At 43.8% G+C, this 27,217-nt stretch overlaps 1 protein-coding gene across 1 annotated transcript in view; it reads left to right on the top strand.

The window, feature by feature from the left end:
• Positions 1–25,138, top strand: part of SERPINE2 (serpin family E member 2) — a gene marked incomplete at its 3' end in the record, with an annotated part of 72,166 nt that extends 47,028 nt beyond the window's left edge. Inside the window, exons 3-9 of the mRNA XM_082841823.1 lie at positions 2,803–3,030; positions 8,603–8,800; positions 18,162–18,360; positions 20,780–20,880; positions 21,786–21,872; positions 24,078–24,161; positions 25,101–25,138. Coding sequence (XP_082697949.1) covers positions 2,803–3,030; positions 8,603–8,800; positions 18,162–18,360; positions 20,780–20,880; positions 21,786–21,872; positions 24,078–24,161; positions 25,101–25,138 — 935 coding nt within the window. The remainder of the gene's footprint in view (positions 1–2,802; positions 3,031–8,602; positions 8,801–18,161; positions 18,361–20,779; positions 20,881–21,785; positions 21,873–24,077; positions 24,162–25,100) is intronic.
• Between the last annotated feature and the right edge of the window lie 2,079 nt (positions 25,139–27,217).

Below are 27,217 nucleotides of genomic sequence, written 5' to 3'. Positions count from 1 at the left end.
TCTATGTTGTACAGGGCTCAGAATGCATCATGGCTGTGAACGTACTTTTAAATCCGTAATCTGGGGAGGTGGGTGGGTGTGACCATGGAGGGCAGCCCAGGGCAGCCTTATGCTGATGGAACCACTCTGTGTCTCAGTTGAGGTGGCAGACACACGAATCTCCATGGGGGGTAAAATTGCATAGAGCCACACACACACGCACGCACACGCACACACATACGTATGTAAAACAAGTGAATGAGCTCTGGGGACTGTACCAGTGGCAGTTTTCTCGTTGTGGATCTGTACTACCATCATGCAGGAAACTGGGTGAAAAGTGGAAATACACGGGACCACCTTGTATATTGTTTTGCAACTTCCCGTGATTCTATCATTATTTCAAAATAAAAAGCTATAAAGGAAGTTTGTTTAAAAGTAAGGCCCAGGGCTTCCCTGGTTGCTCAGTGGTTAAGAATCCTCCTGCCAATGCAGGGGACACGGGTTCGAGCCCTGGTCTGGGAAGATCTCACATGCCGTGGAGCAACTAAGCCCGTGAGCCACAACTACTGAGCCCGTGTGCCACAAGTACTGAGCTTGCGCTCTAGAGCCCATGAGCCACAACTACTGAAGCCCACGTGCCTGGAGCCCGCGCTCCGCAACAAGAGAAGCCCCCGCTCGCCACAACTAGAGAAAGCCTGCGCACAGCAAGGAAGCCCCGACACAGCCAAAAATAATAAATAAATAAATTTAAAAAGAAAAAGTAAGGTCCAATAGGAATGGTTTTGTTTTCTTGAAAGAAAGCCCCATTTGAATTACCTGTTTAAGCTTAAGAGCTTACATCTCCTAGTTCTGTCACTCAGCTTTAGCTCCGGTTTCTCACCCGAGTCCCCTTCCACTGCCCCCTCCACAGTGCTGGGCACGGGCCAGCGCCAGCCTTGGAGCCCTTCCTTGGCACCAGCCTGGGCCGTGACCTTGACAAGTCACATCTGACGTCCAGGTTTTAGTTGCTTTATTGGGGAAGCAAGGACGTTCTCCCACCCACGTTCCTCCAGTCCCACTGGCCATGAAGTTCTAGGAAGCTTGACCACATTGACGCCTTTGCTGGGAGAGGAGGAGAGATGGGCGTGTGCGTACTTCAGGGCTCCCCTCTGCGCCCCAGTTCGATCCTTCTCAGAGTAACCCCCGGGGGCTGCAAGCACGAGATGCCCACCCGCCCCGCTCTGTTTACACGGCATTAAACTTTTGCATGAGTTTGCAGTTTGCTTACCTGTTGGAAGCACTGGGGGACTAAATATTTGGAACACGCCGTTATGCCCTTGCTTGGAAGCCCACAGAACTCTTGGTGATTTATAACTTCATAGTGAATCACCCACGGGGCTCCTGGCCTCTCCCAGTGCCATCCAGGCCCTGTCGGCCAGCACCATTCCCAAAGAGCAACTGGATTGTCGTTGTTTGTCTTCCCGCTGAACCACATTCATTTTCACTAGTGTTTCTAAAGTTTTGACAATATTGGTCTGTTGACCACTCCTCCCAACCCCCGTCTCTTCTTCCTCCCAAATCACTAGCAGTCGAGTTGTGGAATGACTTCAGTTCACATGACAGACTCATCGGGGGAGCCCGGGTGGGTTTTCAGGCCCTGGTTTGGGCTCAGCCTCTGAGAACTCAAGACAGCGGCACTCTGGTTGAGGGCAGAGGCAGGACAGTCTGGGGCACAGGAAGAGGGTCTGCCCTGATCTTTTCTGGGCAGGAGACTGGGGAGCGTGGAGGAGCTGAAAGGGACAAGTGCCGGGATGGGGCTGTGAAGTCTGCTGGTCCCTTCGTTGTACAACGTGCCTGCCCACTCCTGCTGGGCCTGCCCCCACAGAACCCGTGAGGGGCGCAGTCTCCAGAGGCCTCACAAAGGGCCAAACCGTGGGGCTCTTACCTGCCATCATTTAAGAAGGACAGGTCAGCTCTCCAGGGGACTGTCAAGGTGACTCTGCCGGTTGTTTTAGGACAGTGTCATTTTGAAAGGACCCCAAGCGAGTAAGACAGGTCTGTAATTCGAGCTCTCAGTAGGAACACATTTCATCCTTTACAACTTATTTCCCTCTTTTCCATGCTCTGAAACTAAATGGAGCATGTGTGAATGGCCTGTGTAAAATAAAGCTTACGTTGCCATAAAACGAATTCCCTTACTTTGTGAGCTTCGCATCAAGTAAAAATCACCTTGTTCTTGGTTGGTGGCACATGGCCATTTTTTATAGTCTTTCTGATGCTCAACTTTATACCTTTTTCTCCCCAAAATAGAGAAAAATCGTGTTGTTAAATCATTGCCAAGAAAGGAAATAGCGCTTAAGATTGTTAAGAGAGACGGCATAGGAAATAGCGCTTAAGATTGTTAAGAGAGAGAGAGACGGCATAGGAAATAGAGCTTAAGATTGTTAAGAAAGAGAGACGGCATTAGGAAGAGTCCTTTGGTTTATTCCCCCACGGCTACATAACTGAAGAGCTTTCCAGTCTCCCTATTGACCTGGTGCCAGGAAAGTCTTCCAGGAGAGCCAGGTCTACTTGGGGAAGCTGTGGAGAAGGCCTGGAAGATGCCTGCTTTGAGGCCAGAAGCGCAACTGATCTTTAGGGGCTATTAATAGTTATACTTCATTCTACGCCCTCCCTTTTCTTAACAGAAGGCCACTGAGAAAGCAAATGACTTAGTCTCTTGCTCCTCGTACTAGTTTTGTTTCTACTCTTCTTATTTGCCATAATATAGAAGATATTAAAAAAAATAATAACCTTCCTACATTCTTGCGGAAATATTGCTGCATTTTCTCCTTTCTCCTTCAGGAGTGGGTAAAGTATTAAAGAAGATCAACAAAGCCATCGTCTCCAAGAAGAATAAAGATATTGTGACGGTGGCCAATGCCGTGTTTGTGAAGAATGGCTTTAAGATGGAAGTGCCTTTCGTCACGAGGAACAAAGACGTGTTTCAGTGTGAAGTCCGGAACGCGAACTTCGAAGACCCCGCCTCCGCCTGCGACTCCATCAACGTGTGGGTTAGGAACGAGACCAGGGGTGAGTGGCCACGGTTCCCGGGAATGAGCGGGCGTGGTTTGCCACTTTGTGAATGAAAGCGTGAGTTGGGCTCTGAGACCGTCACTGGGGCCTGCATGTCCGGTGGCCCTTCTGTTGTGAAAGGCCTGGACCCACCGACTGCTCCGCCCTTTCTCTCTCAGAGCCCCACGGCTCAGTCCGCCTTCCTACCCTTTTCCTGCCGCTATCACCTGTGCCTCCTGGGGACTTGTCTCCCTGTGGCTCTCGGGCCGCAGGGCAGAATACTGCTCTGCAGACTCTCTTCTTTCTTCGCAGCATCTCATCTCCAGAGCCCCTGCCCACAGGCCCATGTCTGTTTCGAAGGTTTTAGTGCTTATTCCTTCCTACTTCTGTAACTACATTCCCTTTGCCCAGAATGTGCTTCTCAGCCTTTAAGATTCGGGATTGAGCTCTCCCCACGCCTTCCTTGCCTCTTTCTTTTTACATTGAAGTATAATTGATGTACAATATTATATAAGGTACAGGTGTACAGTGCAGTGATTCACAATTTTTAAAGGTTATACTCCATTTATAGTTATTATAGAATGCTGGCTCTATTCCCTGTGTTGTACAATACATTCTTGTAGCTTGTTTTATACCTAATCGTTTGTTCCTCTTAACCCCCTGCCCTTGTGGTGCCCCTCCCCCTTCCCTCTCCCCTCCCCTTCCTCACCTCTTGCTTCTGTCGTCCCAGGAAGTAGGTGGCTCCCCCGGTTATGATGGGCATATGCTTATCCACGACTGCACCCTTCTTTAGAGCACATCCACACGATGTGATTACTTGTGTACGTGCATCTCTCCCTCCACGAAACTGAAGAAATGTCTAACATCGGTGTTTTTAGCCTGTTAATTTGTAAACTTCAGGTTCAGGCAGAAACATTCAGAGGGAGAGGTAGGTCCAGAACTTCGGAGGAAAGATAAGGCTAGAAATAGAGATTTGGGAACCGTTTTTCGCCGAAGGGGAGAGTTAAAGCCACAAGAGTGGAAGCAAAACAGACTCAATAAGGAGAGTAAGCCCAAAGACAAAACTTGGGGGAACTCTGGCCTTTCGGGTCATGTCTCTCAAAGCGTGGTTCCTGGGGCGTGTGTTTAGAATGCAAATCTCTGGGGAATTCCTTGGTGGTCCAGTGGTTATGTCTAGGCACTTTCACTGCTGAGGGCCCACGTTCAATCCCTGGTCAGGGAACTAAGATCCCAAGCAAAAAAAAAAAAAAGGAATGCAGATCTCTGGACCCTGATCTACTGAGGCAGGGACCCAGCATTCTGCACTAAAGTAAGTCCTCCCCCGGTCTCCCTCCAGACTTGTAGATGTGAATATTTGCAAACCATGTGAGGGGCTAGAGAAGAGCCAGATGGGGAATGCTCTGGAGGGCGGAGGAGAGCCAGCGTGTGGTTTTGGTAAACCTGTGACATCCCTTTTCAACAGGATCCTGCATGGTGCAACCTGGGCTCCCTTCCTGAAACCACGAAATGATCAGGCGGACTGAGCCGTGGGGCTCTGAGAGAGAAAGGGTGGAGCAGTCAGTGGGTCCAGGCCTTTCACAACAGAAATGCAGGAGACCAGCAAATGGGAGGGGGTTGGTGTGTTTTTCTGAGCCTGTGGGGCTAAGAACAGAGGTAGGAAGCTGATGGCCCTCAGATGCTGGTAGCTGTATGATGTGACGTGTCAGCGCCCACCCAGCCTTCTTCTTTGCTGTGTCCTGGGAGTAGTAAGTCCCTCAGGATGCCGCCCAACCATTTCAAACCACTTGAACACACACTGACTCGATGCATTTCTCACAGCAACCGGGGAAGGGAAAGCGATGAGGCTAGAAAAGTGATTTTCAACCCTGCAGACCTAACTCCCTCTGTTCAACAAAGATTTTCACTCTGTTTACTCTCTTGAAATGAAACTCGTAGCTCATATAACCTATGCACATGTACACAAATTTAAAAAAAATTAATATAATGCCAAACTGTAATACCAGGAAAAACAAAAGTTATTTATAGATGTAGTTCAGTAGGTAAACCCTTGGGTACAGCCACCCCTGAATACGTAACAGTCAGATTCTTAGAATAAGAATTGACCTTCACATTGACTGTGAATTGACAGCCACAAAAGCAGACCGAGACAGGCGCACTGCACTGGCGACACAAAAACCACGGGCTGTGTTACCATCGTTGAGGCAGTTTTTTCTAAAACGCTGCAAAACTCTTGGTAAATTTCCGAGCAAAACAAGTACAGACTCTATTTGGTTTGCGTGGTAGTCACATTCCTGACAAATTCAGCATACATTAAAAGTATGCAAAAGAAAAGATACTTTGTGTTTATACCGGAAAAAGAATAAGGTTCTGGGCTCAGATGACAAGAAGCAGGTTTCTCAAAAACGTGACTGTGCAGCAGGGTGTTTGAAAGCAGGATAGTTCATTGTTTGGGCTGTTTTGAACACTGCAGGATGTGTAGCATCTCTGGCCACTGTCTTTGCAACCAGAAACACTCCCACAAATTTCCAAACTGCCCGCTCAGAGGCGCTTGTGTATATGTGAGGTGTCAGAAGGATCCTGGTGATCAAACTGTCCACGTGTGGAAGACTGCTGCGTGATGACAGATCCTGCCCCGCAGAGAGTGGGGGAGCCTTTCCAGTGTGCTAGGGATGTGGTGATGGCCTGGCTGGGGCTGCCCTGCCACCTCTCTGTGGCCTCAGCCCCAACCATGCGGGCTTCCTCCCAACTCTCATACTTGCCATCCTCTCTCCACAGAACCCGCCCCCCGCCCCCCTCCCCCACCCCGGTGCATCCTGCTACCTGGAATGCTTTCCTTCCCCATTGCCCTTTGCCTATTCATTTCACACAATCTCATGAATGGAATAATAGTTACAAGCATGAGTGCCCAGTTTGAACCTCAGTTCTGCCACCTGCTGGCTGTGTACCATTAGGCAGGTTACTTAACCTCCCTGTGCCTCAGCATTCCCCTCTGTAAAATGGAGCTATAGTAGCGGTACCTACTAGAATTGTTATAATAACATTAAGGTTGTTATGGGACTCTAAATAATAAGCGTAAGTCTTTTAGCAAGGTGGTTGGCACTTGGCAAAGGTTCAACGAATGTGAGCTATTTTTATAGCTATTGGCTCAAGTAATACTTCCTCAAGGAATCCATCCATCCCTGACCTCATCCACCAGATCAGATCCCCCTCTTATTTGCCCTCACATCCTTAAGTACTTTCACTTGAAGATATTTATTACAATTGCATTTCTAAGTCACTTATATCAGCCTCCACTTGCCTCTAATCTATAGATTTTGGAAGGGCGGGTTTTATTTTTATTTTGTTTTGTTTTCTCAGGTAGACATCAAAGACAGGATACCTGGATGGATGGATGGGTGGATGGGTGATGGATGCATGTTTATGGCAGTTATGGATGGCAGGTCCCCCATGTGCCTCCTTGCCTCTGAACCATGCATTTCTTACACTTCTCTTTTATCCTTTCTTTTTATTTCTTTGTGCCCCCTTATTATATCTTAGTTCTACCAGTGGCAATAAGAGGCTTTATTTACCTTAGGAAAAAAGGGCAGAAGAGATTCCTTCAGACTCTCGGTGTGCAACAACAGAATAGTGAACATAGAATCTTAAGTGTGATTTTTAAAAAATGAATGACAGCGTTCTTGCTCTTGTGCAGCTCACAGTTTAGTTGAGGGAGACAGATGCTACATTTGGCTAGAATAAAATACCGCAGTGTGACGGTGGTGCTGAGCATTGGGCTTTATGGAAACTCCAGGAGATAGGGAGGAGTGACAGAGAAGAGATATAAGAAGAGGGGACCACTGAGCTATGTCTCAAAGGCAAGTAGGAATTGGACTGGGTAATGGTCCCAGCAAAGGCAAAACACAGCCTTCGCTATTGGGAAACCAACTCTCAAGAGCTTGCTATCACTGGAGCACAGAGTTCTCACTTCCTTCCCACAGGACAGAGTCTGTTCACAGATGCCGCTTTGCTTTGAGCGATGGCTATTTATATCACATGTATTTTCCTTCCAGATCCTGATGTAAGGTGGCGTTGGTGCCCCCTTGTGTAAGTAATGAGCAATGACGACACTGACTTGCCGGGCGCCCTGTGTGTCAGGGAATCCTCCAAGTGTGCTTCTTTACCGTGACTGACGTAAACATCTGTTTATTGTACCTCCAAATCTTCTTGAGTTTCATTTCAAAGAACTTAAAGCTCTCTCTGCTGAATCAGATATTCTTGCTTCTTCAGAAGCTGTTGGTTTTATTCTCACCATTTAATGTATTGTAACTTGCATTTACATTATGAACATTTTTTTAAAAGTTGGACTAAAAGCTACACTGAACTAATTTTTAATAGCTTTAGTGTTAGTGATCTCTCTTAAACCCATACACACACACACACACACATACACACACACAGCTGAATCTTCAAAAACCAAGCAAAAGGAACCTAAATGAAAATTCAAAGCTTCAAGCACAGGTGGCACTTTAGAAGGACCTTTGTGACTTCACAAGAACAGCCTGAAATTGCAACTGTTGTGTGTTCTTCATTCCTGCACAAACAAGCTGGACCATCCTGATATCTTGTGAAGAGCATCTTCCTTAACAAATAATTATTCTAAGAGAGACCCCATTTCTTTTTATCTCTATAATATGAGCCTAAATGGACCCCTGACCCATAAATATAGATACCAATTTTAGTCTCAACTCTTCTTTAAGTAGCTATATAATAATCAGGGATTCCAAACTAATGCTCAACATTCCTAAATTCTCAAGAGAAATTAAGCATTTGCCTTTGATAACATTACACAGGCTGAAGTGTTCCTTTATTTTTAACTGGGATTAAATCAACCCGGTGGTTACAACAAAGCAACACGACAACTGTTTATCTTGTGTCGACCAAAAGCCCTCACTGGCAGTCATACGTGTCAGTTATTATCAAAAACAGAGAAATTAATTATGAATTAAGTATAGCTTATGCAGATGAGCAAAATGTTCTTAAAATATGGGGTTTATGGGGAATTAGTTATAAAAGAATTTTTTTTTTTTTTTTTGCGGTACGCGGGCCTCTCACTGCTGTGGCCTCTCCCATTGCGGAGCACAGGCTCCGGACGCGTAGGCTCAGCAGCCATGGCTCACGGGCGCAGCCACTCCGCGGCATGTGGGATCTTCCCGGACCGGGGCACGAACCCGTGTTCCGTGCAACGGCAGGCAGACTCTCAACCACTGCGCCACCAGGGAAGCCCCTATAAAAGAATTTCTGGATGAAAAGTTTGGTAACCCTAAATAGAGGGTCTCTGAAGTCTTTTCTGGTTCTCTGATTTTTAGCTTGTTTTCAGCTTTTAATTTTTAGTGAGGAAAAAAATTAGAAGGGACAACAGGATATTGTAAAAGTTCTTTTATAAATCTTTGAAATTTTAAATTTTACAAATCTTTGAATTTTTAAATTTTACAAATCTTTGAATCTTAAAATTTCTCAGATTTTTCATTCCTCCCAATCCTGCAGCTGCCTTTTGCCCCCAAACGGACTGCCCGTCCTGAGTGTCCTCTGTGTCTGTTCTCTGACTGCACAGGTATGATCGACAATCTGCTGTCCCCGGATCTTCTCGACGGTGTCCTCACCAGACTGGTCCTGGTCAATGCAGTGTATTTTAAGGGTTTATGGAAATCACGGTTTCAGCCTGAGAACACAAAGAAGCGCACGTTTGTGGCAGCTGATGGGAAATCCTACCAAGTGCCGATGCTGGCCCAGCTCTCCGTGTTCCGGTGTGGTAAGTTCACACTCAGTGAGGCTCTGTCCTAGAATGTGCCAGCCGCAGAAAGGCCCTCGGGTGCTGTCACTTAGCTGAAGAGCAAACCTGCCTTTTTATTTTTTATAAAGGGCAGGGAGGAGACGGCAGGATTTTTTAAAAGCTCATGGTAAGTCTCTGCATTACTTACAAAGGTTATGTATTAATGTATAACACATGTAACGCTTTTAGGTTGAAATTTAAAGATGACAGGACAATTCACAAAATGAGAAGTATAAATGGACGTGAAACATATTGCATGCATTATCAAGTCATCATTAGCAATCTTACATTACCAAATCAAAAATAAAAGTAAAAATTAGATTTCTTTTTCACTGATCAGATTAGCAAAAATTACGAAGATTGACAAAGCCCAGTCGTGGCTCTGGTGTGGGGGCCACGTGGGCACCCTTGGGTGCTGTTGGTGGTGGGGAACCGTGGTCTGGAGGACTTTCTAGAAGCCCCGCCTCAGCAGTCTCACGCCAAGGAATTTATAATATGAAGATAATCATACACTAGCAAATAAATAGAAGCCATATATGTACATGTAGTGGAACACACATGATAATTAGATTTATATAAGCAGAAAGTTATATAATATGTGGTTGATTTCAGAAAACAAGTTACAGAACAGCAGATGCTGTTTCATCTCATTTATGTAAAATACTTTCTATATATTCATGCAGACATGTCTTGGAGGATGTTCAATAAAATGTTAAGTGGTAGTATTTCAAATGATTATTTTTCTTTGAGTTTGAAATTTTTTTTAAGGAACATGTGTCAGTTTTACAGTTGGGGGAGAAAAACAATGACCCATCTCTGTAGTCATTACCACACATAGGTAACTAAGGCTGGTGACTGTTTTTTAAACCTACTTTCGTTAAAGTATCAGTGGTCCAGTTTAAGTTAAACTTCTTTTTCCTCTATAAGTTAGCCTTTATGTCTCCAATCTATATGTGGACATGTGGGTCCCAAGTATTCCCTTTGCATATACAGTATATGTTAGATCAAGCATTGCTCAACATTTCTCCAGCTGCCTAATTCTTTAAATTAAGAAATGACTCATGCTAGAGACACAATAAAGTCACTTTCCTTCCCCCCATGTCTTTCATCAAACTTCCAGGTAGAATTTTGTCATTCACTTGATAAATTTTTTCAAGATAATATGTATTTAAAAGCCCTGCAGAGGGACCTCCCTGACAGTCCAGTGGCTAAGACTCTGCACTCCCGATGCAGGGGGCCCTGGTTTGATCCCTGGTCAGGGAACTAGATCCCGCATGCTGCAACTAAGACCCAGCACAGCCAAATAAATAAATAAATATTTAAAAAAAAAAAAAAAAAGTCCTGTAGAAAGGTAGCATGCTAAACAACCGAGACCAATGAAAGGCTCTTTTTGTCCAGAACTCATTCTCAGGTTACGTTGCCCAGGAAGACGTCATGGAATGCTATCATGGCCACCAGCTCCTATCCGAAGCACAGTTATTTTATTTTAGGTCAATCTTTGTACACATTCTAATAAAACAAAATGCGAGAAGGCCTCATTTACTGTATGTTTCTGTTGCTGAAAAATAATGAATAAGTCAGTAAAGAATAAATCAGCAAGGCTTCTATAGGCATTCCCATGAAAGATTAAAATGTTTGTATTTGTAGGAATGGAAGATGTTTTTCTTGAGTATATAGGATGTTCCCAGAGAGGGAGTTACATATCCAGGTGGCTTTTCTATTAAGAACTGATTTGTCTAAGAATTTGTGGTGTGCCTTATGGAAAGTAAGACACAAATACATTCTTATGGTCCAAGATTCAAACTCCACAGCTCCACAGTGTGGGAGATCTCTTCCCCCACCTTCCCTCATTCATGCCCTCCCTTCTCCACCCTCTTCTGAGCCCCCAGGAGACTGCATCAGTGGGCTCCCTTTTCCCCTGGCTTCCTGTTGGTTGGCTAGTGGTGTGAACCAGCAGGTGATGGGTAAGGGAGGAGAGCGGGCTTGGACATTGGCTTCCCAGCCCTCTCCTTGCATCGCCAGGGCCGCAGCATCCCTCCACCCAAGGTCTCCTGCCATCAGGACCTGCCCAAGGGCTCATTCTCTCTGGGCCACCAGCCCCTACCCTTGGCCCTCCAAGGCTAAGGCTGGTAATGGTGCCCCACTGTTTGTAGCCCGGGGCACCATCCTTATTGGCTCCTCTGTACCCTATCCTTGCCTTATAAGTGGTCCCTTCATTAAACTCTGCTGAATTGACCCAGTTTGGTGTCCTGTCTGTTAGCTGTCAGACCTTGATTGATCTGTGCTGAATTCAGAACAGAACCTGAAAGTCCCCTTGCTCTCATTCCCTGCCAAGTAAACACTGTAAGTGGTCTGGGACCATTCTTCCTGCCCCCACTTTCTATGGTATCATGGGTTTTTACTGAGTAACTTGGGATTGGAACCCAGCTCCTTCGTGGGCCAGGAGACAGAGTCCAGTGGTGTCATCTGCTCCCAGGTTTCCCTCTTTGGCCGGCAGAGCAGTTTTTCATGGAAAGATGAGGCAGGTTTGTCTTGTCGAGAAAGCTCAGCCGTCTGTGGTGGCCCCCAGTCATTTGTTTTCATGACCATAGACCACACAGCCGGTCACCCATTTTCGTCCTGTCTCATCGCAGTCTGGCCCACTCGACCAGCCAGGGATGGGAGGCAGGTGGTCCGGATAGCTGAGCCAGGCCAGGCTGCCTGAACTCAGTCACTCAGCCTCTGGTGCCACCTGCCTAGCGCCGCGTGAGGCCTCACCCAAGCCTTGCCACCTTTGGTCATTTGCTGAAACATTGTCCTTCCATTTACTGTTTTTCAGCCTTCCTGACTTTTCCTCCAAGATATCATCAAGGTCTCTGAGAGGATTTCCTTAATAACATTAGGGAGAGGGTAGAAAATAGGAGGGGAAAACTCTTCTGACTTAAGCCCCATAAAGTGTAAGCACTTTGAGGGCGGAGACATTTTCCATTAAAAAAAAAAAAGCCTTAAAGATTAGTAGAAATGTATTTCATATTCATTGCAAAGTCCTCAAATACAACAGTATATAAGGCAGAAAGTAAATGTTACTCTATATTCCCATCTCCCAGCATAAAAAGCCCTATTAAGTGCTAGGCGTTTTGAGGCTTTTTCTATGGATATGTAAAATTTGTCTCTCCAACTTTTTTGCATACACAGGATTACACCGTAATTTCTATTCTGTAATCTGTTTATTCATTAGTCTATCTTGGAAAACCTTTTATTGTCAATCCTCGTGGAACTACTCGATCCTTTATCAGCTGCATAACACCCCATAATGTTATAAACGTATCATAATACCTTAGGGATTGCCATTTACTTTTTTTCCTATAACAACACTACAGTGAGCATTCTTGTACATAAATCTTTAGACATTTGTGTCAGAACTTCTAAAGGTAATGTCCTTGGATAGGAATTGCTGAATCAAAGTTGTTACAAATTTTCTGTTTTTATGGTTATGGATTTAGATTTAAGAGACTTTTCTGCTTTGAAAAAGACCACAAAGAATTCCAAACATACGTATGTATGTGTATATACATGTGTGTCTGTGAATATACAGTATGTTTCTAGCTTCCGCTCTTCTCCGAGTTTCCAACTCATACCTGCATAGCCACATTATGTCTCTAATTAGTTGTCTATTAAGTTCTGGTTCCACAGATAAATATACTCTTGCCCTTGCCATCTAGTTCTCCCCGCAGTGTTCCTTCACCCAGCAAATGGCACCAACACTCACCCAGTTGCTTAAATCACTCCTCCTTCCCCATCAACTCTCCCCAAACTCCCTTTCCACTGAAGCCTGAATACAGACTACTATATACAGTGGGTCTACTTGTTGTGGTTCTTTTTTTCAAATGTATATTTCAATTTCTACTTAAGTATAGCCTGAACAGTTCCTTAAGACTCAGAAATCCACAAAACTGCTTGTAGTAGAAGGTAATTAAAGGGACTTTCATGCTGTCATGCCCCGGAGCAGTCATTTATTAACAACTTCCCACATTTCGCAGTTTCTTTTTTTTTTAATTAATTTATTTATTTTGGCTGCATTGGGTCTTCGTTGTGGTGCGTGGGCTTCTCATTGTGGTGGCTTCTCTTGTTGCGGAGCGCGGGCTCTAGAGCGCAGGTTCAGTGGTTGTGGCGCACGGGCTTAGCTCCTCCGTGGCATGTGGGATCTTCCCGGACCAGGGCTCAAACCTGTGTCCCCGGCATCGGCAGGTGGATTCTTAATTAATTTATTTATTTTTGCTGTGTTGGGTCTTGGTTTCTGTGCGAGGGCTTTCTCTAGTTGTGGCAAGCGGGGGCCACTCTTCATCGCGGTGCGCGGGCCTCTCACTATCGCGGCCTCTCTTGTTGCGGAGCACAGGCTCCAGACGCGTAGGCTCAGTAGTTGTGGCTCACGGGCCTGGTTGCTCTGCGGCATGTGGGATCCTCCCAGACCAAGGCTCGAACCCGTGTCCCCTGTATTAGCAGGCAGATTCTCAACCGCTGTGCCACCAGGGAAGCCCGGCAGGTGGATTCTTAACCATTGCGCCACCAAGGAAGTCCCTTTTTCGCAGTTTCTAAAAATGAGCTCTACCAGTGTAGGAACCTAATGTTTTCTTTGAAGATTAAAGGGCTTATTAGGAAGTGGGTTTTTTTCTCACTTTCCAATCAATTTTTCAGTTCCTGCTGAGACCGTTTTATCATGCAGGGTAATAGTAAAGGTGGAGACTCCCATCTTGGACTCTCAGGCAGCCCCAAGACGGGACCCGGGCAAGAAGGAGAGTCCACGTGTGTCCGGAGCTGGGGCCAGTCACCCTGGGTACCTGAGCAGCCCTGCAGGCGAGGGCGGCACATGGGGACCTGAGACACCGAGCACCCCCATGAATTGCCCGCATATTTCTTCCTCAAGGAGAAGCTGTCATGTCATCCTGTGGTGTCATGTATTCTAAGAGCTTCACCGTTCTTACCATATTTTACAGCTAAAAGTGTTTGTTGCATAACGAAGACACAGTACGCTGTCTCTCTCTCTCTCTCTCTCTCCATTGGTGCCTCCGTCCCAACCCCTGTCTATGGACAACTGGCTTACTGAAGTTCCTTGTCTCAGTTGCAGTGATTAGCAAAGTCATCCCCAAAGAAAAGACAAGTGACAATCATGAGAGAAACTCACTTTCTCTTTTCTCTCATTCTTAAATATGTTGTCCTTCTGGGTCATTCAGGGGAGGCAGGAGAGGGAGCCAGTGTTCACTGGGCACCCACCGTGGGCCAGGCCCTGCTGAGTACCTTATATGCATATGTCTTCTAATCTCATCATCAGAACAATCCTGTGAGCTACACACTGCAATATCCCTGGTCTCTCCATGCTCCAAACCAGGAGGCACACAGAGGTTAAGTAACCTCAGCAAGATCACCGAGGTCTTCTTCAAAAGTTGGAAGTGTTTCAGAAAACATTTCAGACATCCACCGTCATCTAGAAATGCTGGTTTTCCATTCACCTGGTTAATTCTTACAACTCTCCCATCGCATGTCTAATGTAAAGGTTCTGTGGGCTCCTAAGGCATGCTCTGTGGAAGGCTTTTTCTCCCGGGAGTTCATGGCCCCTCTGGGCTCCATGCTCATGCCCTGGGCTTCTCTCCAGCGCCTATCATGTCTGCACTTGCGTCCACTCGGATGGGCAGTGCTCAGCTGTGCTGCTCAGTTGCTAAATGTTTTGAACATTTTACGTGGGGATAAAAGGGTTCTAAGATCAAATTAGTTTTGGAAACCTGAGAATAACTAGAGTTAAACAGTTTTCTTCGGGATATCTCAGAGCCTTTCTAGCATTGGTGTATATTTTGAATCTGCAGGAAGAATCGAGTGTCTGGGGCTTCCTCAACTTCCTGGGATGTGGAATCTGTTTTGTCTACCGGACGTCTTGCAGGGATGTGTGTTCTCTAGACGACATTCTGAGAAATGCTGGTTTAAATCCTTCTTGTGTTTTCGTCAGTAAGCACAAGTACCATAAAGTATCAAAAAGCCCTAATGGTAGTTACTGGAATGAATGAAGAGTGAGTAGGAAGTCAGGCAGTGAAGGAGGATCATCTTTGCCATTAGACATACTGAGTCCTGGTCCACCTTTTAGCCATGTGTCCCTTGGTAAGTTACTTAATTTCTCTAATTGTAGCCTCCCCAGCTGTAAAATAGGACTGCGTATACCTACCTCGTGGGGCGCTGTAGAGGCTAATTGCGTTGGGGTGGTTGGTGTGGGCCCGGCACAGAGTGGACCCTAAACAGTGGAAGCTGTTTACCCCCACCCTTCCTCCCTCCTCTTCACATGCATTCAGAGACACCACCAAAAGAATCATTCTTAGGCAGCTCAGATTCATTCCTTCATCCACATGATAAGGGTCAACTTGCAAAACACTGTATGCTAAGTGCCTTGTGATCTAGTTAAATTCTACTCAACAGAATTAGTATGACTTTAGTGATAGCCAAAGGTATTCTGTTAAGACATGTCTAGACTAAAGAATTCTTTACCAAGGAAGGAAGAAATAATTGCCCTTATCTTTGACTTTGTAAGCAAGCTATTTTTATTTATTTTCTTTGAATTTTATTTTTTTTATACAGCAGGTTCTTATTAGTCATCCATTTTATACACATCAGTGTATACATGTCAATCCCAATCGCCCAATTCATCACACCCCCACCCCCACCCCCCCACTGCTTTCCGCCCTTGGTGTCCATACCTTTGTCCTCTACATCTGTGTCTCTATTTCTGCCCTGCAAACCAGTTCATCTGTACCATTTTTCTAGGTTCCACGTATATGCGTTAATATACGATATTTGTTTTTCTCTTTCTGACTTACTTCACTCTGTATGACAGTCTCTAGATTCATCCACGTCTCTACAAATGACCCAGTTTCGTTCCTCTTTATGGCTGAGTAATATTCCATTGTATATATGTACCACATCTTCTTTATCCATCCGTCTGTTGATGGGCATTTAGGTCGCTTCCATGACCTGGCTATTGTAAATAGTGCTGCAGTGAACACTGGGGTGCATGTGTCTTTTTGAATTATGGTTTTCCCTGGGTATATGCTCAGTAGTGGGATTGCTGGGTCATATGGTAATTCTATTTTTATTTATTTATTTATTTTTTTGCAGTACGCGGGCCTCTCACTGTTGTGGCCTCCCCCGTTGCGGAGCACAGGCTCCGGACGCACAGGCTCAGCGGCCATGGCTCACGGGCCCAGCCGCTTCGCGGCATGTGGGATCCTCCCGGACGGGGGCACAAACCTGCGTCCCCTGCATCGGCAGGCAGACTCTCAACCACTGCGCCACCAGGGAAGCCCCCTCTATTTTTATTTTTTTAAGGAACCTCCATGCTGTTCTCCAAAGTGGCTGTATCAATTTACATTCCCACCAACAGTGCAAAAAGGTTCCTTTTTAGCCACACCCTCTCCAGCATTTGTTGTTTATAGATTTTCTGATGATGCCCATTCTAACTGGTGTGACGTGATACCTCATTGTAGTTTTGATTTGCATTTCTCTAATAATTAGTGATATTGAACAGCTTTTCATGTGCTTCTTGGCCATCTGTATGTCTTCTTTGGAGAAATGTCTATTTAGGTCTTCTGCCCATTTTTGGATCCAGTTGTTTGCTTTTTTAATATTGAGGTACATGAGCTGTTTATATATTTTGGAGATTAATCCTTTGTCCGTTGATTCGTTTGCAGATATTTTCTCCCATTCTGAGGGTCGTCTTTTTCGTCTTGTTTGTAGTTTCCTTTGCTGTGCAAAAGCTTTTAAGTTTCATTAGGTCCCATTTGTTTATTTTTGTTTTCGTTTCCATTACTCTAGGAGGTGGATCAAAAAAGATCTTGCTGTGATTTATGTCAAAGAGTGTTCTTCCTGTGTTTTCCTCTAAGAGTTTTATAGTGTCCGGTCTTACATTAGGTCTTTAATCCATTTTGAGTTTGTTTTTGTGTATGGTGTTAGGGAGTGTTCTAATTTCATTCTTTTACATGTAGCTGTCCATTTTTCCCACCACCACTTATTGAAGAGACTGTCTTTTCTCCATTGTATATCCTTGCCTCCTTTGTCATAGACTAGTTGACCATAGGTGTGTGGGTTTATCTCTGGGCTTTCTATCCTATTCCATTGATCTATATTTCTGTTTTTGTGCCAGTACCATATTGTCTTGATTACTGTAGCTTTTTAGTATAGTCTGAAGTCAGGGAGTCTGATTCCTCCAGCTCCGTTTTTTTCCTTCAAGATTGTGTTGGCTACTTGGGGTCTTTTGTGTCTCCATACAAATTTTAAGATTTTTTGTTCTAGTTCTGTAAAAAATGCCATTGGTAATTTGATAGGGATTGCATTGAATCTGTAGATTGCTTTGGGTAGCATTTTCACAGTATTGATTCTTCCAATCCAAGAACATGGTGTATCTCTCCATCTGTTTGTATCATCTTTAATTTCTTTCATCAGTGTCTTATAGTGTTCTGCATACAGGTCTTTTGTCTCCCTAGGTAGGTTTATTCCTAGGTATTTTATTCTTTTTGTTGCAATGCTAAATGGGAGTGTTTCCTTAATTTCTCTTTCTGATCTTTCATTGTTACTCTATAGGAATGCAAGAGATTTCTGTGCATTAATTTTGTATCCTGCAACTTTACCAGATTCATTGATTAGCTCTAGTAGTTTTCTGGTGGCATCTTTAGGATTATCTATGTATAGTATCATACCATTTGCAAACAGTGACACTTTTACTTCTTCTTTTCCAATTTGTATTCCTATTATTTCATTTTCTTCTCTGATTGCCTTGGCTAGGACTTCCAAAACTATGTCAAATAATAGTGGTGAGAGTGGACATCCTTGTCTTGTTCCTGATCTTAGAGGAAATGCTTTCAGTTTTTCACCATTGAGAACAATGCTTGCTGTGAGTTTGTCGTATATGGCCTTTATTATGTTGAGGTAGGTTCATTCTATGCCCACTTTCTGGAGAGTTTTTATCATAAATGGGTGTTGAATTTTTTCAAAAGCTTTTTCTGCATCTATTGAGATGATCATATGGTTTTTATTCTTCAATTTGTTAATATGGTTTATCACATTGATTGATTTGTGTATATTGAAGAATCCTTGCATCCCTGGGATAAATCCCACTTGATCATGGTGTATGATCCTTTTAATGTGTTGTTGGATTCTGTTTGCTAGTATTTTGTGGAGGATTTTTTAAGCAAGCTATTTTTAGAATAGGGAAGTTCTCAACCCGAATTGCTCTCTTCCCTCTGAAGCTACCCTGGTGATCAGCAACCATTCATGCCCCTTCTGGAAGTCACCAAGGATGCACTGAACCTGCCTCTGATTTCTTTAGGGTCTACAAGCACCCCCAGTGACTTATGGTACAACTTTATCGAGCTGCCCTACCATGGGGAAAGCATCAGCATGCTGATCGCGCTGCCGACAGAGAGCTCCACCCCACTCTCGGCCATCATCCCGCACATCAGCACCAAGACCATAGACAGCTGGATGAGCACCATGGTGCCCAAGAGGGTGCAGGTCATCCTGCCCAAGTAAGTAGCCCCTTTCCCTAAAAGAGAAAACAACAGGACTACTCGATCCCTGGGAGTGATTGTGTCAGTTACTGGACAACTGAAGGCTGAAATAGACATATCATGAAACCTGCCTCATTTTGCAGAAATTGCATGGTGGGACTACAAGACTGTGCTTTTGTAAAAGTTGGTTTTCAATCCCTGTGCCTCTTATATGGCAGGATAGTGATGATGGGGAAGGAAAGAAGGCAGCCTGGTCTCTAAGCCTCCACAAGACTACAGCTCTTGTGCCACTACAAGGGCTTTTAATATAGGTCACTGTTCAAAAGACTGAAAAGCAGATGCATATCATCATCTGATAGTATGCTGAAAATACAGTGAAGTTTAGTAGTGCTCCGTGTGTTTTGATAAGGAGTTTCATCTTAGGTACTTAAGTTTTAGCTGCAAGTTGCTAAAGGCCAAGGTCCAAAAGATAGGTAATAAGGAAATATTTTGAAGCCACTCAGGCAGAGTTCTTACATTAGTATCTAGGGCAGTTTTTCTATTATACCCTAAAAGTATAATATAAGTGAAACCTGAACTGTTAGGACTTGAAACCAAGGGGAAAGGAATCCCAAATTCTGTCTGATTCCTAAATTGCTAACAGGTCAGAGAATACTTTGCCCAGATCTGTGAAGCAGGCAGTGAATATCCCCTTTTTATAAACTTTTCAACATTACTGTTTTGTCAGTACCCAGGGCTTTAAACCACCCAGGCTTCAGTGGTGGTGGCGATACTTTCCAGTTCTAATAGCTTTTAATTCTCTAGCCACTGAGTTAAGTAATCAGAAGAGTACATTCATAATAAGTATTAGTAATTCTTATTAGTATTAGTAATTCTCCCAAGAATATTTCTTTTTTTTTAAATTAATTTATTTATTTTTGGCTGTGTTGGGTCTTCATTTCTGTGCGAGGGCTTTCTCCAGTTGTGGCAAGCGGGGGCCACTCTTCATCGCGGTGCGCGGGCCTCTCACTATCGCAGCCTCTCTTGTTGCGGAGCACAGGCTCCAGACATGCAGGCTCAGTAGTTGTGGCTCACAGGCTTAGTTGCTCCGCGGCACGTGGGATCTTCCCAGACCAGGGCTCGAACCCGTGTCCCCTGCATTAGCAGGCAGATTCTCAACCACTGCGCCACCAGGGAAGCCCGAGTATTTCTTTTTGTTGTAAAATAAGCCTTCACATAGGCAGTGCTTGCCATAAACGAAGAAGGTGGTGATGTAAATAAATTATAGTTATAATGGTAAATTACCATATAAATTACCATAATAGCCCATCTGTGATGAGAATCTGCTCACTTAGCCTTGCCGCTTTCCCACAGGATGTGACAAAATCTGGTAAAACGTCCTCTGATGATAGATTTAATAACTGACATTTACATATCTATAGCTATAACGCCAGATAGTCCACAAATGTCCAAGAAATCCATATCACACCCAAATGAATACCATTCCTAATGTTTGCCTCTGTTTTAATGCTAAAATGCTTCTAGAATCCCAACACGAACTAGCAGGAATGTATTTCCTCTCTTTTGACCATCCCCAATCCCAGTAAGTATGGTGGCTCTTACAGCAGCCAAGATCGTGCCTCTGTTGTTGGGTATGGGGAAGAACAGTAGATATTCCAGAATACCAGACACTCATCAACACCCTGTTACCGAATCCAAGCTTGTATTTCTCGCCACATGACAGACCAGTAAATCAAGAAATATCAAGGAATAGCAACTTTATTCAGAAAGCCAGCAGACTGAGAAGATGGTGGACTAGTGTCCCAAAGAACCATCTTGCCTGAGTTAGAATTCAGGCTTCTTTTATACTAAAAGGGGAGGGAGTAAAGTCAAACATTTCCTGGTTCCCATCAGCCTCCAGAGGGGAATGTGTTCATTTCTTCCTTCCTGCAGTCATTCACAGGTGGGCCTGGTCAAGATAGTTACTGTGAGCTAAACAGAAGTATTTTAGCTTAATGCTCATTACCTGGGAGGCAGGGTTCCCAGAGATGGGCCATTTATGTGTAATTTAAGCTTATAGGCAACCTCCCTTTAATGATTAACTTGCAATAGCATACAAAGTTTCTTCCCTGTTGCAACCCTGCATCTCCTCATCAGCACAAGAGAAAGTGCTTCTGTAGATCTTCCTAGGACTGGAATGGGGAGCCTGTTGCCCATGAGGGTAAGGACACCCCTACTTGCTGATACTGTGCTATTTTGCCAGGTATGTGTTTGAGAGATGAGTTGTTCTCTACTTACCTGGTACTTAAATCTTGGGATTAAAATTAAAGTTATAGGTGTTCAGAGTGTACTTTAAAAAGGATCTGTTTGTACACCTTTTTTCCACTGGCACTGATTATATCATTTTATATCATTTATAGTATATTGATTTTCCCCCTATTTTCTGCTTTCGTGCTAGGTTCACAGCTGTAGCACAAACAGATTTGAAGGAGCCGCTGAAGGTCCTTGGCATCACCGATATGTTTGATCCATCAAAGGCAAATTTTGCAAAAATAACAAGTATGTTCAATTTAAAACTTGCTCTTAAACTTGTGGAATATGTTACTAATTGAGTCTCTGATTTGTTCAGAAAGAAAAGTCAAAATTAGGAATGTGCTGCCATAAAACTCTCCAAGGTTTAATCTGATATATCACCCAATGATGCTGTTGAACCTTCATCACTTAAATCAGCATGTCATCCATCCCTACATTTCACATGTACATTTCATGTGAAGCCCACACGATCCCACACATCTAAAGAAGCATTTCAGTGGCTCACGGGCCCAGCCACTCCGCGGCATGTGGGATCTTCCCAGACCGGGGCACGAACCCGTGTCCCCTGCATCGGCAGGCAGACCCTCAACCGCTGCGCCACCAGGGAAGCCCTCTGCTCCTCCTCTTCACTAATATGCCCCCGTAAGATGAGTGACTTTTGTTATGAAAAGACAGCACTTACCACGCCACTAATTAGCCATGTGCTTGGGGGCAGATATCTTAACACTCTGGTCCTCGCTTTCCCCATCTGTAAGTGCCTTTTTTTCTGGATCTGACATTCTGTGATTGAAAAATAATACCGTTGGCTTGCTTCTTCTGGAAAACTAGGCTACCTTTTTAAAGCCCTGCTCTTTTCATTTTTTAATAAAATTCTTAGTGATCAGAGCTGAATTGATAGAGTCACTAACACATTTGGGGTCCGGGACTCCCTCCTCTGAAGTGATGTCACAGTTCACTTAGCAGAGACTGAAATTAACCGTGGGTGACCCTCACCCTACATGCAGCCTTCAGTCACCAGGACTGTAAGAGGTCACTTCTTCTGACACCTTTTAAGAATTGGAGCTTGCCATGGCTTTGAGGTTACTTCCCCCACTAACCCGATGGCCTGCATATCAAATAAATGCTGTTTTTGTTTTATTTTCTGGAAACAGGGTCCGAAAACCTTCATGTTTCTCACATCTTGCAAAAAGCGAAAATTGAAGTCAGTGAAGACGGAACCAAAGCTTCAGCAGCAACAAGTAAGTAAGCCCTGGGTCAGCAAGTAAGTAAGCCCTGGGCAGGACTGGTCCTGGTGAAGGGAGCGAGTGTACCCTGGTCCACTCATCAACTTAACTAATGTGTCCTGAGCCCTATTTCTAGCCAAGCACTGTGGATTGACCCTCGGGAGACAGTGGTGACTTTAGGAGGGTCTGCATCCACGAAGCTCAGAGTCTGTTACATTAAGGAAAGCACTTCAGTAGAAATTCCTCTAGGACAGGAGTCGGCAAACTTCTTCTATAAAGAGCTAGATAGTATATAGTTTCTGCTTTGTGAGCTATACAGGGTCGCTCACAACTTCTCAACTCTACCCCTGCAGTGTGAAAGCAGCATAGACTATACAGGCAAATGGGCATGGCTGTGTTCCAATAAATCTTTCTTCACAAAAGCAGGGCCCCTCAGACTTGGCCTAAGGATGGTAGTTTACTGATCCCGCTCTCAGAAGGATGAAACATATTGTGGGTTCTTATCGACAGAAAAGACCCATCTTCACATTAAAACATAAAATAATAGCAACTACTAATAGGAAAATAGCCAGTTGGGTCTGGACGAAGGACGAAGTGAAGAATTAACAAGCAGCTATTGTTGCTATACAAGATTGCTCTGCAGCCTTCCTCGATAATTAGAACATCCACGTTTGCTTTCTCCTCAATAGCTTATATAATTAAGCTAGAGAAAATAGAACAATTTTAGATTGGTTTTTGTACCCCCTAATTATCCACATGAGATTGGATGAATAATAGATCTGGCCAAACTCTGTGAATTCATAAAGTGAATGTCTTAGCTATACCTGTAACTAGGTCAAATATTTCTGGTCATTAAAGGGCATCATTTATACTCAAAATAGACATTTTATTGCCTTTCTAGAATAAACATTTATTTTTTATTCCTTTAAAATAGGGTTTAAAACAAAGACCTAGAAAGTGATATCTAAATTTTGCCAAAGTTGTTGAGCAGTTTTGCCAATTGGTATAACTATCGGAACTGACTACTTAAGATGCAGGACCCTATGCAAAATGAAAATATGGAGCCCTTTGTTCAAAACTTATTAAGAATTTCAACACAGCAATAGCAGAGCACTAAACCAAGTGCAGGGCCATTGTGAGCATGGGGCTCTTGTGACTGCCCAGGTCACATGCGCTTGAAGCCAGCCCTGCTGTATTAGTCTGCTAGGGCTGCCATAGCAAGGTACCACAGACTAGAAGGCCTAAGCAACAGAAATTTATTTCTCACAGTTCTGGAGAATAGAAGTCCAAGATCAAGGTGTTGGCAGGGTTCCTTTCTCCTGAGGCCTCTCTCCTTGGCTTGCAGACGGCCACCTTCTCACTGTGTCCTCACATGGCCTTCTCTCTGTGTGCTCACATCCCTGGTGTCTCCCTCTCTTCTTATAAGGACACCAGTCCTATTGGATTAGGTCCCTACCTTCATGGCCTCATTTAAGCTTAAAGAGTTCCTTAAAGGCCCTGTCTCCAAATACAGTCACATTTGGGGGTTAGGGATTCAGTATACAGGTTTTGAGGGGGTACAATTCAGTCCATAACTACCCGCCTGCAAGGCCTTATCACTGGCTTATACATCAAAGCTACCATTGGTAAACAGCAGAGTAAACATGTGTAAGACCATAAGCCGAAATAAGTTTGCTTTCTAAGTCCCATGTCTACACCAGATGAGTTGAACAGCAGTATAAGGTGGTAGGTCCCAGATGAGCAGTCTGCACTGCCAGTAAGAGGACAGTCTAGATGATGTGCTCAAAGAAGGCACAGACAAAATGGATGAGAAGTGAGTGGGTCCTTGATACAGGATTTGGATAAGCTAAAAGGTCCAGGGACCAGGCATCAGCTAGGAAGATGGTATGAATGAAAAACAGCTAATAATAATGGTGAATATGCATTGGGTGTTTGTTAAGTGACAAACACTGTTCTAAGAGCTGTAATATGTTTCATTTAATCCTAATAAAAACCCTACAAGGAGTAAGTACGTTTATTAAAGGAGATGGGGCTTGTGTGGACTAAATGTGGAAGGATGGAAAGGGCCTGGCCAATGGCAGGTGTGCAATCAGTGGTGACCACTGGACCTGTTATTACATGGCTAGCCTGTGGGACAGGAATCATGTCCTGCCTTGAATTACGTCCTGCCTTGCTGGCCTCATGCTGGGCGTACAATGTATTTTCCTTTTCCTCCCATAGCTGCGATTCTGATTGCAAGGTCATCGCCTCCCTGGTTCATAGTAGACAGACCTTTTCTATTTTTCATCCGACATAATCCTACAGGTAAGTGATTCTCCTCCTCCGTTTTTCGCTAGCTGTTAGTTAACTCCAGCAGCGCTGCTTTTAATCCTTGTCCCATGTGTCAACAAGTGCCAACGCTTTCAGTAATGTACCCACGCCTCTCGCAGAGAGGAAAATCAGGCTGTTTGTACAGAGTGTGATGGCATTTTTCAAACACAGGATTTTAGGTTTTGTTTTGTTTTGTGAACATCTCGAGAGCTCTGCAGCCCTCGAGACGTCTACTGATTTTTTTTATAAATGCAGTAGGTAAATTTTGCAGGAAGCTACCTGTCTTCAACCTTTGTAAGGGCACCCTGCGGTTATGACCTGAGAATTGTTCATTCAGTATATCTTAGCTCCATGAGTCATGGGTTCAAAGTTGGCTCTGTCCTTTAGCTTCATCTTTAAAATTAGAATAACAATAATTCCTACCTCTTAATACAGTTATGAAGAATACTTAAGACTGTCTTTGTGGAGACGTTGTCGTCATGTTGGTACAGAGTAGAAACTAACATAGTCTAACTTTTCCTCTGCTTTTAATCAATGACGTAAGCTAATTCCTTATCCTTTTATCTCATCGCATCTTCATTGTTATAATTCGTGTGCTCCCGAGCCAAACAGTCCAATATGGGAGCCTCTAGCCACATGTGGATACTTAGCTCTTTAACCTTAATTAATTAAAATGAAATGTAATTAAAAATTCAGTGTCTTAATCACACTAGCCACATTCCAAGGGCATAGTAGGCACATGTGACCAATGGCTACCATATTGGACGATGAAGATACACACATTCCCATCACTGCAGAAAGTTCTATTGGACAGCACTGCTTAAGAGCAGTGGGTTAAACACAGCCCAGAAACCTCCCCTTAACTATACCTTCCATCTTATTTGAAGGATTGTTTTTTATAGAGTTCTGTGTTGTTCCCTTTTAATTCTCTAGGTGCTGTTTTATTCATGGGACAGATAAACAAACCCTGAAGAGTATACAAAAGGAACCATGCAAAGCAAAGACTACTTTGCTATGAAGAAAAGACTCCTTTCCTACATCTTTCATAGTTCTGTTAAATATTTTTGTACATTACTTTCTTTTTAAAAACTAGTTCTTAGGAACAGAGACTCAATGATGCAGTGTTTCTGTTCTGGGAGGCGTTAAGGGAAAAAAGGGCAAGACGGCTGGAACACTGTACTGAGAAATGAACAGAAGGCTTCAAAATGTCTAAAAGATTCTTTAAACTACTGAGTGGTTACCTAGGTCAACAACCCTCTTGAGTATTTACTGTCCAGTTCAGGATCTTTGTTTTGTTTTGTTTATATGTGTGGCTTTTCAGAAGAAAAATTAATCAGTGTGATGGGAGGGAAAAAAGGACATTTTATGGTAGCTCTTACTTTTATATGAAAAAATATTATTGGCCTTTTAAATTTTTTTTTTTGTCTCATCCAAAGTCTTGATAGTAAGAATTACTTTGGGGATAGAAATAGCGAAATCTCTAGGCTCTTTGTGTGTTTTTGTTGTTGTTGTTGTTTTATATAATGCATGTATTCACTAAAATAAAATTTAAAAAACTAATGTCTTGCTAGACAAGGTTTGCTGTTGTGCAGTGTGCCTGTCACTACTGTTCTGTACTCTTTGGATTTGCATTTTTGTATTTTGTACAAAGTAAAAATAAAGTGTTATGAGTAGTAGAAGAAAAAAAAAAGCCATTTCTCTGCTATTTGAAAATACAACAACAGAAATAGCCTTTTAAAAGTACCTCAGCCTCTTCTAGTAAACCTTTGCACTTAGGCAAACAGCAAGAAACCCCTGGCCTTCCCTTCCCTTCCCTCTAAACCTAGCAATCAGACACTGTTCCCTGCCCCCGCACTCGCCAGTTTACAGATCACTCCGGAGAGCCACTGTCCCAGTAAATGCATCTCTGATGTCAGCTGCGGTTCCTCAGGTGCGGGCTGAGGCTTCTCAGCAGAGGTAGGGATTTTGTAGCAAGAGTAGAAAGAAGTTACCTAGTGAACAGTGACTGTTTCTTTTTTTTTTTTTGCGGTACGCGGGCCTCTCACTGTTGTGGCCTCTCCCGTTGCGGAGCACAGGCTCCGGACACGCAGGCTCAGCGGCCATGGCTCACGGGCCCAGCCGCTCTGCGGCACATGGGATCCTCCCGGACAGGGGCACAAACCCGTGTCCCCTGCATCGGCAGGCGGACCCTCAACCACCGCGCCACCAGGGAAGCCCTGACTGTTTCATTTTTGATGATAGGCCGGAGCTTTTGTTTTTTGAAATGACAAGCTTTTGGTCTTTTGTGTTTTTGGAGAACTCATCACAATTCTAATGTCACCATTTTTTGTTTGCCTGGTTTTTTTTTGTTTGTTTTTTTACTAATTTCCTAAAGATTTGGGTAGTCTTATCTAAATCAGAATGCTTTTAAAAATATTTCTTATCAAAACTTTGAACTTTTTTTTTTAACCTTCGAGCTCTGTTCGTCTCTCTTTATACATTTAAACCTCACGTTCAACTCTCCACCAGTTTGCCATTTGTAAGTTTTATTCATCAAGTGGACTGAGTTTTGCTGTTTGCAACTATTTAAGTGTGGATACCTTGGTTAACCAAGAGAGAATGGAGAAAGGGGGCAACTATTTTCCTGATTTAAGAGTAAATGCCAAAAAATTATTTTGAAGGGTTACCTGAGGCCACTTGCATTCTAGCAAACATGCTCGTATAGTTATTAATGCCTCTGAAGTAGTTTTACTGGTTTTTCCAGTTTTCTGATCCCATTCAGTTATATTATTTTGAATAGTTTAAAAAAGGCGTAGTGTTAGCAGTAATTTGAGAATTATACATTCATTCATTCGTTTATATACCTATTGGGGTACCAAGTACCAGGCGGTACAGAGACAAATATGTCCTTTCCTTAAGTGACTTGATTTTGGAAGGGAAAGAGAGAATCCTAGCCCAGCAAAGTATCTAACTATTGCAAGTGTATTTACAAGATGTGGAAGTAGGATCAAGCGGTCATTAGTCCAGGAGAGAGGATATAAAAGTGGCTGCAGGGTCAAGACTAGATCCCT

Source organism: Leucopleurus acutus (assembly GCF_964270905.1).
Source record: "Leucopleurus acutus genome assembly, chromosome: 6".
NCBI lineage: Eukaryota > Metazoa > Chordata > Mammalia > Artiodactyla > Delphinidae > Leucopleurus > Leucopleurus acutus.
The sequence above is the reverse complement of the archived record's forward strand: the minus strand, read 5'-3'. Positions and strand labels throughout refer to the sequence as shown.